General features: G+C 59.2%; 1 protein-coding gene across 4 annotated transcripts in view; it reads left to right on the top strand.

Annotated features, from left to right (window-relative positions):
* KCNQ1 (potassium voltage-gated channel subfamily Q member 1) overlaps positions 1–16,421 on the top strand; it is a 324,142-nt gene that overhangs the window by 73,534 nt on the left and 234,187 nt on the right. For 3 of the 4 annotated variants that reach the window (XM_036875805.2, XM_036875803.2, XM_036875804.2), the window contains exons 3-7: positions 4,943–5,069; positions 5,561–5,639; positions 6,054–6,150; positions 6,731–6,871; positions 15,534–15,644. In XM_036875805.2, coding sequence (XP_036731700.2) covers positions 4,943–5,069; positions 5,561–5,639; positions 6,054–6,150; positions 6,731–6,871; positions 15,534–15,644 — 555 coding nt within the window. The remainder of the gene's footprint in view (positions 1–4,942; positions 5,070–5,560; positions 5,640–6,053; positions 6,151–6,730; positions 6,872–15,533; positions 15,645–16,421) is intronic. The other variant, XM_036875806.2, reaches the window with a different exon arrangement.

Genomic DNA, 16,421 nt, shown 5'->3' with positions numbered 1-16,421 from the left:
GTTCAGGCAGTGATTTTCTTTCTCTGAGATGTAGGCCCAGATGTGGGGTTGCTGGGTCACCTCCATCCTGCTTCCCACCACGGCTCACCGGTTCCCACCCCTGCCGGCACGAGGGTGCCCTCTCCTCTGCATCCTCACCGGCATCTGTGTGTGGGTTTTGCTGGTAGCAACCTCCTGGTGGGTGTGAGGTGGCCCCACTTTGTCACTTTGACTGGCATTTCCCTGATGACTAGTGATGTCACCTTTCCATGAGCCACTCGTACAACTTCTCTGGAGGAAATGCTTATTCAAGTTCTTTACTCATTTTTTAAACTGGGTTGTTTCTTAGGAACTTTGTTCTAAAAAATAGTTCTGAAGTGCACAATTAATGCTGCTGAGAACCACCCTGTCGCCCACCCGCCAGAGATCCTGGTGTTGGTCTGGAATGAAACTTGCTGAAGGACGCAGGCCTTTGGGTGTGGGCTGCTCATCAGCTGCCTGGCCCCGGGGCGCCCCTGCCTCTGTGTCTGCCAGCGTCCAGCAGGCCCCAAATGCTTGGGTCTGCGCTCTGGTCTCAGTGCCCAGCCTGGCTCTGAGATGCCTTGTCCATAAGCTGCAGCCAGGAGGCGGTCTTGCTATGTCTGAGGGACAGTGGCCGGGGTCGCTGTGTCCCTCTGGTCTGACTGGTCTCAGCAGAGATTCCTGACAGAAGATCAGCCCTTCTTCTCGCGTCTGTGGGACAGAGCTCAGAGCCACACTCCCAGCCTCCCAGCCTGCATCGTTGACGCGCACACGCTGTGGGGTCACGCAGGCACCACCTGGAGCCCGCTGGGAGGGAACCCTGGGCTGGCTGTACTCTCCCTGGGGGAGCGAAGGAGGGTCCCTGGCTTCTACAGGTGTGGTGGCTGGAGACTCCCCAGAGGGGGTGGTTACCTGAGCTGGGCTGAGAAGGAGTGGGTACCTGGGGGAGAGGCAAAGGAGAGTGGGGGTCACAGAGCATGGGGGTGGGGCCGGGGAGCACCCAGGATGCAGGGGGGCCTTGGGCCAAAAAGGCTCTCGGGGTAAGCTGAGGGTGCACCCCTGGGAAGGGGGCTGCAGACCCTGGCCCTGCCGTGCGGCCAGTGGCGGCCCGTGGCAGTGGCTGGAGCAGGGGGCTGAAAGTTCCTGGTGGCTCTGGGGGCGGCTTGAGGCCCCTGGAGTTCACCTTCCTGGCCTGCCGCTACCAGGATGGGAACCCAGGGCCTGAAGGGCGGGGTGGGGTCACGCTGCCTGGGTCTAGACCTCTGGGCCTGCGGGCTAGCCTCCCTCATCCAGCAGCCAGGAGGCCCTGGGGGGGCACTCGAGTCTGACCGTGGAGGAGATCATCTTATCTCTAGGCAAACGTTCGTTTCCATCACGTCATGCCTGCAGACAGGCGAGGGCTCCTTGCCGCCCCTTCCCGGCCACACCACATCGCTGAGCTGGGCCTGGGCTCATGCTGCATTCCAGACTCAAACAAGATTTTGGGATTAGCATTGTTTTAAATTATTCCTACACGTCACCCCCCACCCCCAGAGGGAGAGTCCTGTTCTGTCAGCCTGCCAGCTCCAGGTCAGCGGGGACAGCTCAGCACCGATCCAGGCTCTCCCCCAGTGTGAGGCCAGGAGGATTTGGGGTGGGGGAATATGCAGCCATCAATGGCCGTCCCCAATAACATAAACAACATATTTACGTAAGGCCCATTGTAGCACATTCCTAGCACTTCACCTGTGCCTAGGACACAGCTGACGAAGGGATTTAAGCAATGAAATGCATCAAGTAAGAAAAACCCTCTGAAGTGACCAATCAGCCTGATGGTGTATGAGTCTGCAGAGCTGGGATGGAGGCTCTGGGGGTGCTCTTGGGGGGTGCTCTCTGGGGCCACTGGCGGTCAGGGGACTCCTGCTCCGTGAACATGAAGACACCAGCTACCTGGATCTTAGCTTTGGGGACTCAGAGTTTGGTGGCTCTGCAGCCTTTCTCATGAAGCCGGACCCTCTGCCTTTGCCCCGCCCTGTCCCCCTTCTCCACTCACTGACACCACCTCATGCATCACCTGCTGAGAATGGCAGGGCCGGCGTCTTGGGAAACAAGTGAATGAGACCAGGTCTAGCTACCAGGGAGCTCTCATCCTGCTTGTTGGTCTGATCACTCATTCATTCAGTAGATCCATATCGGGTGCCAACCAGGGGCAGGCACTGTGTAGGGGCTGGGAGAGGGGGGTGAGCAGATGAACATGGTCCCTGCCCTCGTGGGCTCAGCCAGCCCCCAGCTAGGGCCACTGCCCCCAGAGCTGAGGACAGAGGTGAGATCAGTGCCTCGCCCATGAGAAGACAGAGCCTGGGGGCATCTGTGAAAACCTCCCACATACCCCAACCACACGCACACCCTTGTCCACCAAAGGATTCCACCGACAACTTCTTTGCAAAGGAAAAAGGTAAACTTTCCCAGATATTCTCCCATTAGTCACTGAATCCTCCTAAAACACTGGCCAGGTGGTCCAAGTGTTACTTCATCCTAATTAATGCCCCTGGGAACCAGCAGGCAGTATCTAACCACCCCTCGTGGTGGGCTCCCTGTCAGGGGGGAGAGAAGAAATTGGGCATAGAAGTAGGGCCTGCCACTGTCGCCCAGTGGGAGCAGAAGTGTCCCGCCAGGACTGGGCTCCTGGGGGAGGACAGGGCAGGGAGCCAGCTGGAGACAGTCCTGACTGGCTTATGTCAGCATCACGTCCTTAAGGCTCATCCCTGTTGTAATGTGCGTATCAGGATTTCTTTCCTTTAAAAGGCTGAGTAATATTCCATGATACAGATGCACAGCATTTTATATTGGCTATTCAGGTCCCTTGAGATTGCATATGAGTTTAAGATGGTTTTTTCTATTTCTGAAAATACATCATCACGATTCTGAAATGGATGGCATTGAATCTAAGGATCACCTTGAGTAATACTGGCATCTCTACAGTATTAAGTCTTCCAATCCATGAATGTGGAATGTGTCTCCACTTGCTTGTCTTCTTTCATTTCTTTAAGCAATATTTTTCAGATTTCATTGTACAAATCTTTCACCTTCTTAGTTAGTTCATAAGTATCTTATTCCTTTTGATGCTGGTGTAAATAGAATTGTTTTTGCCATTTCTTTTTCAGATTGTTCATTGTAGAAACAAGGAAACTGATGCAGAAATGCAGCTGACTTTTGAGCGTTGACTTTCTCTCCTACTTTGCCAAATTCATTTATTAGACCCAACAGTCTGTATGTGGCATCTTTGAGGTTTTCCACATAGAAGGTCATATCTGTGAACATATAATTTTACTTATTCCTTTTCAATTTAGATGCCTTTTATTTCTGTTTCTTACCTAATTGCTCTGGCTGGAACTTCTCGAACAGTGTTGACTAAAAGTGGTGTGGTGAAAGCAGGCACCCTCACCTTGCTCCTTATCTCAGAGGAAAAGCATTCAGCCTTTCACCTTGATAGGATGTTTGCTCTGGGTTTTTTAAGTGGCATTTCCTTCTATTCCTAATTTGTTTACTGTTTTTATCATGAAAGGGCACTGAATTTTCTCAAATGCTTTTTCTGCATTGACCGAGATCGTGTGGCCTTCTTGCTTCCTTGTGCTACTGTGATGTATCATATTGATTGATTTTCATACGTCGAACCATCCTTGCATTCCAGGAATAAATCTTACATTGTCATTGTGTATAATCTTTTTAATATGCTACTGATTTCAGTTTTCCAGCATTCTCTTGGGGATTTTTGCATCAACTTTCATAAGGAATATTGGTCTGTTATTCTCTTTTCCTGTGGGGTCTTTGTTTGGCTTGGGGGTCAGGGGAATGCTGGCTTCATTGAGCAAGTTAGGAAGTGTTCCCTTCTCTTCAACTTTTTGGAAAAGTTTGAGAAGGGTGGGTATTAGTTCCTCTTTAAATTCAGTAGAATTCACCAGTGAAGCCATCATGACCAGGGATTTTCTTTGTTGGGAGATCTTTGATTTAATCTCTCTACTAGTTACAGGTCTATTCAGATTTTCTATTTTTTCATGAATCAGTCTTGCTAGGTTTTGTGTTTTGGAATTTGTCTGTTCCGTCAAGGTTGTTCAGTTTGTTGGCATGTAGCATTTTCCTTTTGAACTTGATTTTTACACCATCCATTTTCATTTGTCTACCCACCTATGCATCCACCCACCTCTGTCTTGCTCTATCTCTCCCTTTCTCCATCCACTCACCCATCTGTCCACTGTCTGTCCATCCATTGTGACTCAGATGTTAGCCCTTGGCTTCCTGGCTTCCCTCCTCCTCAAAGTACTATGACTACGGGCTGATGTGTGGAACGGTCTTTGCTGGAGCCCGGCCATGGGAGGGGCCTGGGAGGGGCGCCGTGTCACAGCTGACCATAAACCTGCCTCTCCTTTGAGGATAATGCCAGTGACACCGTCTGAGACCCCTTCCTTCTTCCTCCTGCTTCCCAGCTCCCCTTCCCCAGGCCAAGTGTCACTTGATACTGTGTCCCTGGTTGCATGGTGGCTGTGTGAGGTGAAAGAGGGATGGTCCCGTGAGGATGGATGTTCCCCAAATCCCAAACTGGGATGATGGCCTGAACTCGGGGGCTCCACAGTTTAAACGACTGCTAGCTTGAGAGTTCGGACCTGGGAGGCCATGCTTCTTGGGACCAAGCAAGGGCACAACCCCCAGGCTGCTCCTAAGCCCTGATTCGCGGACACCCCCTTGGACCTGGATGGGCCTCGGTCTGAAGAGCAGCAGACCTCACTGAGCGCTCCTGGCAATGAGCCTAGGTTCAGGCCATCAGCCTGCCCACCCCAGTGGACCAGGGCTCAGGCCAGATGCTCTTGGGGTGTCTTAACTCCCAGAGGTCTGCCCATCAGGGTGGTCCAGGCTTGAGTGGCAGAGCCCAGCTTCCAGGCGCACTCACATCCCTCTGTCCCTGTAGGAGATCGTCCTGGTGGTGTTCTTTGGGACGGAGTACGTGGTCCGCCTCTGGTCAGCAGGCTGCCGCAGCAAGTACGTGGGCATCTGGGGGCGGCTGCGCTTTGCCCGGAAGCCCATTTCCATCATTGGTGAGTCATGCCTGCCCCCAGGGAAGCTTCACCCTGAAGTTTGGGGCAAGGCCTGGCACGCTTCCCTGGAAAGGGGGAGTTGGCAGGGTGGGCCTCCATCATGAGCACCACCAGGCAGAGGTCCCAGAGGACTGAGAGAGCCCTCCCCCAGGCTACTCTGCCTGTGATGGGGCAGGACCCCAAGGCTAGAGGGGTGACTGCCCAGGACCCCCAGCACAGGATGCCCCTGTCCTCAGACACAGCTCTCAGGCCGGGGTTTTGGTTGTGCCCAGCAGGGTGGGACTCTGGGGCCCTCAGTGGCCTGTGAGCCAGGGCTGGGAGGTGGGATGAGGTGCGCTTGGCCCCTGCCCGAAGCAGAGGGTTGGGTCTCCTTATACAAGGCATCTGCATGCCCCTTTGTCGGGCCCTGTCCTACCTGCCTGCCAGTCTCCTTCCTCGGAGCCAGCTGCCTGGCTTGTGACAGTGGTGACACACCATTTCCCTACCCCTAGACCTCATTGTGGTGGTGGCCTCCATGGTTGTCCTCTGCGTGGGCTCCAAAGGGCAGGTGTTTGCCACCTCGGCCATCAGGTACACCTGGGCTACCAGCTTTCCTGGGTGCGGGGTGAGAGCCACAGGGCAGGGTGCCGGGGCAGGGGTGGGGCAGGGCAGGGTCTGCATTGAGTTGGGCTACTGGGTTTGAGAGCCAGCCCAGGCACTGCTGGGACGCGGGCCATGCTCATCTGTAAACCAGTCTGATCCTGCGGCCTTCTGGGGTGATCCTTTGGTTTAGGGACTGAAGGGATTTGGAGCTGTGCAGCCTCAGCTCTGGGCCTGGCTTGCAGCCCCTGCCCTGCCCCTGTGCTTGGCATGGTGTGGTGGTGAGCAGGTGGGTTCAGAGCCAGGCTTTGATGGCTGCCTGAGGGAGGGGAATTTGGAGGTGCCTAGTCGGGGGTCAGCCAAGGGCAGGACAGGCCTGGTTAGGGACAGATGTGTCCTCGGCAGGGGCATCCGCTTTCTCCAGATCCTGAGGATGCTGCATGTGGACCGCCAGGGAGGCACGTGGAGGCTGCTTGGCTCTGTGGTCTTCATCCACCGCCAGGTGGGTGGTTGGGGGGTGAAGGGACTGGGGTCGGGGAGCACAGGGCGTGGGGTCTCAGCCAAGGCCTAGCCCGAGCCAGGTAGGCTGCCCCACCCCACCCAAGGTGCCTACATCCTGGCCCGCCTGGCTGGTGACATGCCACGTTCCTTTGAGCTGCGGTCAAAAGACTCTTGGGCACGGAAGAGACAGAATGCAAGGTGCAAGAGCCCCAAGAGGCTCAGACACCTAAAACCCCATGAGGGCGGAGGTGTCTCACCACAGTTCTGCAGGAAAGAGGGCTGAGCAGTCAGCAGAAGCCGAGCAAGCCTGAGACTATGTGTCTAGGTGACAGCTGGGTCCCTGCCAGGCTCTTGGAGAGTGAGGCCCAGCACCAGCCACCATGGAGGGGAGTGAGAAGGAGGCTATTTAAGTGCCACTGTGCATATGTGAAATGTGCTGGACTTAGATAGCATCTCTGGTAAACGCGGGGACTTGCTGCCAGGCAGGCCCCGAATGCCTGTGACGTGTGTCTGGTGTTTCACAGACGCCCTGGGTGCTGGTGAGCGTGACTGACTGGCCCCCTCTCTGCTTGCTCTCCTAGGAGCTGATCACTACCTTATACATCGGCTTCCTGGGCCTCATCTTCTCCTCCTACTTCGTGTACCTGGCTGAGAAGGACGCCGTGAACGAGTCAGGCCGGGTCGAGTTCGGCAGCTACGCGGATGCCCTGTGGTGGGGGGTGGTGAGTTGGCAGGCCGTCCAGTGTTAGGGCTACCCGGCCACAGGCCCCTGGGTGGAGGAGGGGGCAGGACATGGCCACAGGCCTTGGGGCTCTGGCTTCTCTCATTGGCACAGTCTGCTGGCCTGAATGCTTGAAACGCGGCCTGTGCAGAGGTCTGGGGTGGAAGCCAGCAGCGGCAAGCCCGCGTGGCGTTCGGTGGCCGCACGGCACCCTGTGCTCAGAAGGGCCCTGTGCTCGAGGCTGCTGTCTCCGGTTCTTAACGCTTTTGTCTTTGAGCTTGTGTAAGGAAAGTCCAGCAGGACAGTGGGGTGTGGGGAGGGGGCTTGGAGCCTCCACTTGGGCATGGCTTGAGCCCCCTTTGTCGGGGTGCTCCACTGCCCATCCCCCATCTCTACTCCGGCTGCCCTTTGCCCTGCAGCATCCTGGGTGCGGGGGTGGGGCGGGGGGTCAGGCATGTGTCCTGCCCATCTACGAGGGTCTGCGCTGGCTCTGAGCGTGACATTAAATAGCAAATGGCACGGCAGGTGGGGAGGCCCCATGGGAAGGGGAAAGTGTGCCTTGCTCCGTGAGGGGCCTGCAGATTCCTGCTGGCCTGGAGGCAGGTGTGGGCTGTTCCTGCGTTCCGCCCGGGGGCCCAGAGGCTCCCCTGGCCATGAAGATGGGCCTCTTGGATGCTGAGGGCAGGGGCAGCAGTGCACCCTCTCCCCCTCCCACAAGCACCCAGCATGCCGGCTTTGGCTTGGAAGTGGCCAGGGCACAGTGTGGGTGGCTTTCAGCTCCCTGAGCCGCCAGTCTGCTGGGAAGGCATGGGGGGGGCAGTGGGGCAGACGATCCCACAGGCAGTGGGCAGGTGTCTGCGAGGTTGGGGGGCTCCCTCGAGGGAGTCAGGCTTGCAGTGGGATGGCAGACGCTCTGATGAGAGCCGCTTGGATTTGCCGTGGCTGCCCGGGGGTGGGGCCCCCTCCAGCTGCAGGATGTCTAAGCTGTGTGCTCCCTGCACCCTGCTCACTGTGGGAATCCAGCATCCCTGGTGTGGGGCTGAGCCTGGGGGCAGCACAGGATCCAGGGGCCACTGGGCAGGGGACACAGTGGCTGTGCCGGGCCCTGGCCATGTCTGTCCCCAGTCTGTTTCCCCCCCGAAAGGGAAAGGCCTTGCTTCAGAAGGGATGCCCATCCCAGCTTGCCCAGGTGGGGCAGGAAGTGGCTCTGTGTCTTCTTAGGTTGGCATGTGCCCCTCTGTTTCTGGGTCCCCACCCCGTGAGGCTGGGCAGGCAGGGAGGGCTCCTAACACGGGCCAAGTCAGTGTGTTTGTGTTTTCTGGAACGTCCAGTGTGCCAGGCTGACCCAGCTCCCACGCTGCGGAAGGTCCTGGTTCCGGCCTCTGCCTGCTGTCGGCGTCCCCTCCCGCCTGCCTGGGCTGCCTCAGACCCAGGTAGCAGGTCCCAGCAGGTTTGCGTGGGAGGGCTCAGCCCCCGGCAGGGAGCTTGTCTGGGGCGGGTGGAAGGGACAAGTGCTGGTGACAGGCAGGGCCCCTTCAGGAACAGGCTGCCCAGAGCCAGGAGGGTCTTGGGGTCTGACCGCCATGGCAGGAAGCATGTGGGTGACTGCCCGAGGCTCGGCCGATAAGCAGTGCCCGGCCCTGGGCTGTGCTCCGGACTGGCCCCGGGGCTGCTGCCTGGTCCCGGCAGTGCGCCCCCCTCCCACACCTGTGCAAACATCCGCCCGCCGCTGGGAAAACGGCCCCTTTGTGCCCAGCTTGGCACCGGTGCCCTGGCCCATGCTGTCAGCTGCAGCCCCAGCCTTGGCCACCGTGGGTCTGGCCTGGCCATTGTTCCCACCAGGCCCTATGCCCTTGGGCCACCCGGGGCCCTGCCACCCGGGGCTGGGGGGCAAATGGCTCCCATTCATCACGGCGGCTGCCCCTGCAGCTGTCTGGGCGGGAGTGGCCTGGGCTTGAGTTATGGGCTGTGTTCCCGCACATCTCAGACAAACAGCTCAAGAAACGCAAGACAGGGCGGCCCTGACTGGGGATTTTCGGTGAGATCGACCACAGAAGCAAGTGCCAGTCCCCTGCCTGAGGCCTCTCCTGGGCAGATGGGAGGGTCTGCTTACCGGGTGGGGCTGTTGGGGGGTACGCGGCAGTGGCGGGGGTAGCCTGCAGACCAGGCCACCTCTGATGCCTGCACTGTGCACATGCTTGCCTGCAGGCCACACTCACTCAGCCTCACAGAGACGGGTGGGGTGGCCCCTCAAACAGGGTGCCAGAACGTGGTGGGTGCGTGGCTGCCAGCCTGTGGGGCACTGCCTCTGTGGATGCTCACATGCCCCGGGCTGTAGGTGCCTCTGTGCAGTGGGGGCCACCCCAGCTGCCCTCAGCACCCTCAGCCTCCTGCGGGCACTGCAGAGATGGACAGATGAGTGACATGCCTGCGTGTGCTTTTGCTCATGGACCCAGGGCAGTAGGTGTGAGTGTCCTGGGGTGGCCACAGCCAAGTCCCGTAGACTGGATGGCTTGAAACAACAGAGAGAACTGTGATCTCCCAGTTCTGGAGCCCAGAGTCCAAGATGAAGGTGTGGGCAGGGCTGGGCTCCCTCCCTCCTCTCCCAGCTGTGGGTCTCCGGGAGTCCTGGGGCTGCAGCCCCATCTTTTTGTCTCTTTCAAGGACACCTGCCCGTCTCAACTCAGGTCCTTCATTTAATCACCTGTTCCCTGTGAGCTCCTACTCCGACGGTCTGGGTGGACACGAACCTCAGGGGGCCTGGGGCACTCGGAAAGGTCCCCTCCCCTCACTGAGCCTCTTTCTGGGCTGTCTAGCGAAGGTACCAGCTGAGTGGCTGAGCACCCCCTGTCCTCCCACCCCCGGTGGGGATGCCCAGCTGGCGTGAGAGCTCTCCCCTCCCCCAAGTGCGGCGCCCCACGCCTGGCTGCTGAAGTGTTTGGGGAGGATTTCAGACTTTTTTCTTTGCCCTTGGAACAAAATGCATTTGTTTGTGTTAAAGTTTGAGTGGAGGGAAAGGCAGTTTCTGCAGACACGGACCCCTCTGTTTAGCGCCCGGGGGTCTCCATAATCAGGAGGCTGCTGGGCTCTGTTTACCCCTGCATCTAAATTTAGAATTTAGAGTGAAAAAGCTGAAAGGCCCTCCCTGCCTTTCAGCCACCATTAAGATAGTCTGACTCGTGTTCACTCTCCTTGGCCGGTGGCTCCAGAAGGTTCTGGCCTCCAGGCTGTACTGCATCCTTGGAGGGTGGGGCTGAACGGGGGCCTGGCAGAGGACAGGGCCTCCTGGACATTCACAGGCCTTGTGAGCACTGCCACGTGGTGGGGGGAGGAGGCTGAGTGTCAGGACCTCCTCTGAAGCTGGGCAAACTGAGGCCTTGTGGACCCCAGGGTGGAGGGTCCAGCCTCTGCCTCAGCACTCAGACCCCACCCATTCCAGGGTTCTTCCTCTGCCTGGAGTTCTGTGCAGCTTAAACTGAGGGTCTGCAGGACCCCAAGCTGCTGCCCACCCCAGCATGGTCCTGTGGCTATGGACCATCGGGGTGAGAACTGTGGGCTCTGGGAGCCAGCCAGAGAGTCCTCCCCAAGGAAGGGCCTCTACAGCTGGGTTTTGCAGGCTGAGTAGGAGTCTACAAGGCAGGTTCACTTCCCTTACTTATTGCCCACTGGCTGACACTTGGGGTAATTTCTTATACAGGGTGCAGCTGGGATGAAGAGCTGCATCCCAGCTCCACAACTGACCAACTGTGGCCCTGGGCAGGTTACCCAATCTCTGGCCCATCTGCACAGTGGGTATGTGTACCTCCTTCCTTGAATCTGGACAGGTAAATCAGTGAGAACACAGAAAGCCTGGGCACCTGGAGCCCAGAGGACACAGCAAAGGCTGGTTATAAGTTTTAGGGGGCTGTTAGCAGCCACGATTCACCTGGCATTCCCCAAAGCCAGATACTTAACAGTGGGCCCTAGCAAGCTTATTCACACTAAAGTGTTTGTGGCTGCCATAGCCTAATCACACTCCTCAGCCCTTTTGGTTGTGAAAGCCCTGCTCTGCCCCTGACCAGCTCCCCACCTCCAGTGTCTTCCTCACACAGTGGCTCCTTTTGATGCACGTGGCCCCTCCTAGATGCCAGGGGCTTTGTGTTTCTGATCCCCAGCATCTGGGCAAGGCTGGGGGCAGGGCAGGGGCTCGTGAACGAATGACGCCTCATGGCAGTGAGGCAGAGACAGGACAGGCAGACCATGGAGTCAGCTTCCTGGGGTGCAGTCAGCCGCACCAGCGAACAGGCCCTGGGGCCAGATGGATCATGTGACTGCCCCTTGCCTCAGTTTCTCCACCTGGAGAGCTGGAGCAGCACCTGGTCTACTTCCTAGGGCTGACGTGGGGCTTGCTAAGAGGGCCGTGATCCAGGAGGGAAAGCGTTTCTGTTGCTGTGAAGACGGGGTCCTCTTGTGAGTCTGGCCCTAGCACAAGGGCACATTTCTCCCATATGGATCTGACATCAGGAACATTGCTACAGGCCCACTCTGTGCCGGGCACTGGGGTACAACCAGGCATTGGCCAGTCCCTGGCCTTACACTTTCAGAGTCACAGTCGTGGTGTGTACCTGTAATCTGTGGGGTCCCTGGGGGGCCTCCTGAGAAGGTGACATTTGAGCTGAAACCTCAAGACAGAGTCACCAGGGCTTCCTGCACATGGGGCCTTAGCCTGTCGGTGCTGCGGGGGGACGTGGCCCAGCATCACGTCTGCTTGTGTGGGGCTCCTGGGTCCCACTCAGGAGCAGGGAAAGGAGAGGCCTGCCCTACATGCTTTGCGGCTGTCGTGTGGGCCCCTGGGCACAAGCCTCTTCTCAATGGCCCACGTATCCCGGCCCGGCTGGTGCTCAGCTGGTCTGTGAGCCACACTGGGGTGCAGACACCGGACTCAAGGTTCCTGGGAGTGAGATGATAAGGTCAGGCCGTGAGCCCTGGGCCTGGATTTGTGTCCACTGTTTACTTTTTCCTGCTGTGAGGAAGTGGGTTTATTTCGGGGTACATGTTTGCTTTGTTTTTACCCAGTTTGCATGCCTGGCTGGGCCGCTCCCTGGCTCCCACATCCCTGCATCTGCCCCCAGACCAGGGCTGTCCGGGGCAGCCCCACATTCGCTGGTGCTAAAAGTGCCCGGGGACAACCAGTCCCGCCCTTCACTGCCCTGCCGTAGTCCCCCACCCCGGGTCTGCCCTCTGTCCCCACCTCTCCTCCCCCAAGGCTGCCCTCATTGGCTCCATTCTTCCAGCCTCATCCGGGCAGGTTGGCGGTTGGAGGCCGGGCAAGGCCTGGACCTGGGACGGCGTGGCAGGCTCTCCTGGGCTTTGCTCTCCAGTCTGCCTGGCGTCATGGTGTGGCGATGGGAGTCGGGCCGGCCTCAGCTCCATGCCAGCTCAGCCACTGGCCAGTGGGGGGGCCTTGGGTGCAGGAACTGCCCCTCCTGCCTCAGTTTCCCCTTTAAGGGGGTCAATACCTCATGGCATGGTTGGAGTTTGCCAAACAAAGGTGCCGCCTGCAGCGCAAGCCCCTGATCCACCGGTACTGCCCTCGCCCCCACTCTGGGCCGCCCTTCCCTCTGGATAGATGGCCACGGCATCTCCAGATGGGCCGGCCTAGGGGGGCTCTAGGCTGACCACCTCCCCAGTAGAGTCGTGGTTTCTGGGCTGGCCCTCCCATCTCCCTGTCCCCAGGAGGCTGCTTTAGAAAGGAGAGAATAACATGACACCGGCACCAGCTTCTCGGGGCAGAATGTGTCAGGGGGACTTGGTGGGGGGAGGAGACTAGAAAGTTCTCCAGTGCTTCCTGTCCCTCAAAATGTACGCAAAGACAGGGAGGCAAGCACAAGCCCAGCTCTGGTCCCCAAGAGCACGAGGACGGCTTGGCCCGCCTCCACGGTCCTGTCCTGTCCCCGGCGCTGTGTGCCCCTGGGTTCACGTGGGAGCCCACCTGTGTGTGCCGCTACCTGGGGGCGGACGGCAGGCCCTGGGCGAGGGCTGCAGAGGCCGAGTTGTCTCCCACATTGGGGGCCTTGGGGTCGCCCGCCGTCAGGGGCGTGTTCCGAGCACGCGTCTGTGGAACGGCCCATTCTAAGGCTGCTTGTGTCTGAATCCAGGAAAAACAAACAGGTCTCTGGGGCTCAGAGTTGCCTCAAAGGGCTGACAGGATGTCGTTAATGTGACAAAGAGCGTCTGTGACGGGGTTCCAGAGGCTGAGGCCCAAGCCCTGGGCGTGTGCCCTCTGCTGCAGTGGTGGGGACACCTGGTCTGAGTACCCCCACCTCTGCCCACCAGCCGGCAGGGAGTCCCCGCACCTCCCCGATGGACTCATCAGGCCAACCTGCCCGCGGGTGCCCCTGTCCACCAAGGGAGCTGGTCGCCGCTGGGCGCATGCTCCCTCTGCCCCCAGGGCCTTCCTGGCAGGCCCTGCCCTCCCCCCACCTACATTTATCTTCCACTCATGGATTTTTTTTGCACTAATTTTGATCATCTCAAAGGCTGCATTACGTGTTGTTTGCTGTGACGCTCAGCTCTCTGGTGCCCTTAAACTTCCCTGGCCTCCCCTGCTTGTGCGTGTCTCAGAGGCCACCACTGCCCCTCTCTGCAGGCCTGTTCCCAAAACTTACAGGTCTCAGGGACCCTTTATCCTCTTAACAATCACCAAAGACCCCAGACAGCTTTGTTCACATGGGTCATACCTATCAGCACTTAGCACATTAGGAAATGAAGCTGAAAAATGTAAAAAATTTTATTAATTCATCAAAAAAATAACAGACCCATTATATGTTTACTTGAATAAAGTAACTTCATGAAAAATTACTGGATTTCCCAAAAGCGGGCTGGGCACAGTGTCTTGGGTCCCTACGCCCTTTGCAGCCCCCAGCCTGCCTTTGCTCCACACACCCAGGCCCCCTGTAGAGCAGCTGGGGCCCAGGCCTCCCACGTAGGGTGCAGGCCCACCAGGGAGGATACCCTGCAGCCAGCTCTTTATGTGGCCTGGCTGTGCAATGGGGATGCCATGCACGCGCATGTGTATGCCACGTTGCTGCCTGAGCATGATAGGCTACCACGTGTGTCTGCATGCACATGCGGGGTCCTGTCCGTGTGATGAGTGTGCACCCATGTGCCCGGGCAGTAGGCGGCTCTGTGTTTGCGCAGAATCCATGTTTTTGAGGGATGATGGCATTTCAGGGAAGTGCTCCGTGTGGGCTGTTGGGGGAGACGGCTTGAGAGCAGCCTCTCAGGAGTCCCCAGACCACAGACAGATGCAGGACCACGGCAGGCATGTGCAGGGCTGGGCCAGCCTCATGCCCCAGTGTGGTAGCCGGTGTGCCTGTCCGGTGCCCCGCGGTGTAATTCAGCCCCTGCTGCCCGGCTTCCTCGGCGGCTTCTGCCTGCTGCAGAGCTTTTACCCGGCTCCAGCGGCTCTGTGGTCTGTGTGTGCTGCGTACGTTCCTGCTGGGCTGAGGCCATGGGGCTTCTCCACTCCTTCCCTCTCTCCCGTGGCTGATGGAGGGCTCGGGGAGGCCCAAGGACTGGGGGTCTCCCAGGGGGACAGGGTGGGCAGGCAGTTGCCACTGAAGAACTCGAGGCTTCCTGTCTGGGCCTTGTCTTCAGCCAGAGTTTGTTAAATGGGCCCCAAGCCCCTCCTCTGTGCCCCCAACTCCCCATGCTGGCCTTCCAGGGGCTGGGGATTGCACAGAGGGTCTGCACGGACCTTCCCAGGACCACCAGAGGCAATTCTTGCCTGGTCTGGCCTGGCAGTCATGGAGGAGAGAATCCAGGCCAACCTCCCAGAGGCAGGGAGCTGGTGTGCCTGCTGCCTGGCTGCAGGTGCGAACAGGAGGAGCTGTGACTCCGGACACCCTGGGTCCCCCTGCCAGGCTCAGAGCCGCCCACGGAGAGCCTGGCAGGCACACGGGGCCTGTGGGGGCCAGGGTGGGTGGCGCTGAGCGCCCCGGCCAGTGCAGCCAGGGTGGGCTCCTGCGTCCTGCAGGAGGTCGTTTTCAGGCCCCCTGAGAGCCAGTCTCACCTGCCAGCCAGAGGCAAGCCTGGGGCTGGCTGGGGGCCCCTGTCACTTCACCACAAGCCCTGGGTGGACTTCCCCACTGAGAAGGATGGGGCTGTGTCTGGTTCTCTCGGAAGAAAGACAAACGAGACATCTGGTGCCTGGGTGGCGTCAGGAAGTGGCGTGTCATCCCCGCTGGTCCTTTGTTGACCTTGGTTGAGGACCAGCCTTGGGAGAGCTTCCGGCCTCCTGGGCAGGTGCACGGCGCCGATGTCGGTGGCCAAGACGGGGGGACTCCTGGGGGACAGGACAGGCATGTGGAGCACAGGCCCAAAGCTGGCCTTCTTGTGGGCGGGCCTCCCGGCCTGCGCATCGGGCTGCCGGGCCCTCTGCTCCATGGGCACCAAGCTTGTGCATGGCCCATGCACCTGCCTCCCTTAAACATCAGGTGTGGGGGCTGGAACCATCCGCTGCAGCTGCACACCTGCACGGGGGTCCTGGCTGACCTTGGCCGTCCTGGTGAGGGTCTCCCAGCTTCTGTCTGCAGGCCTTGGGGGAGTGGGGGTTTGGGCTGAACAGATGCTGTCCTGAGGTCCTGATGCCTCAATGGCTGACGACTGTCCCTTCCCCACAGGTCACGGTCACCACCATTGGCTACGGGGACAAGGTGCCCCAGACGTGGGTCGGGAAGACAATCGCCTCCTGCTTCTCCGTCTTCGCCATCTCCTTCTTCGCGCTCCCTGCGGTATGTGCTCCATTTGGGGTGGTGTCTTGGTGGCTTGTCTGGGCTCTGGGGCTGGCAGGGGTTCCCCTCCCCGCTGTGAGCACCCCTTACAGCGGCGACACGTTCAGAGCTAGCTCACTGCTGCAGGGACCCTGGAAGCCCCCTGCCCTCCTGTTCCCAGCCCTGGTGGGTCCTTTGTAGCAAGTATGTGAAGCGGCCCAGTGTGGGCCTTCCGTGGTGACAGTAGGGCTTGGGCTGGCTTGTTCAGGCCCCGAGGTCGGGGAGGCCAAGGCACCAGTCGTGGCTGCCATGTGAGCCTGTGCTAGCCTGGGAGGGGCTCTGACCCTCATCTGCCCCAGAAATCAGACATGAGGGCTCAGTGTGTGCGGGCGTGGGCGTCACATGTGCCACGTGGGATGCACCTCAGCTTGTGTGTGCAGGTGCGTGTGCATTGTACCTGTGTCCCAGGCACACGTGCAGTGTGTGTATAGTACACCTGGGGGCTTGCCGCTGTGGAGTGTCCTATGTGTTGTACACGTGCAGCAAGCGTGTGTGGTGTGACATGGCTGTAGGGTGTGTGCCCGTGCAGATGCATGTGGACATGTGCGGCTTGGCCTGCCCCGTGGACAGGAGCTCTGCCTGCTGAACCAGTCCTTCCCATCCTGTCCCGTCCCAGGCCGGTGCCCATGCTCCATGGATGGGGTTTCCCTCTGCCCGGCAGGGGTCTGGGCCACCTTGTTGGGGGCCTGCCAGGCCAACCCTGTGGCCCCATCTCTGCCCCCACACCCTGTGGTGGGC

This window comes from Manis pentadactyla, chromosome 9, assembly GCF_030020395.1.
Source record: "Manis pentadactyla isolate mManPen7 chromosome 9, mManPen7.hap1, whole genome shotgun sequence".
Classification (NCBI taxonomy): domain Eukaryota; kingdom Metazoa; phylum Chordata; class Mammalia; order Pholidota; family Manidae; genus Manis; species Manis pentadactyla.
This window is presented reverse-complemented; position numbering and strand designations above follow the sequence as displayed.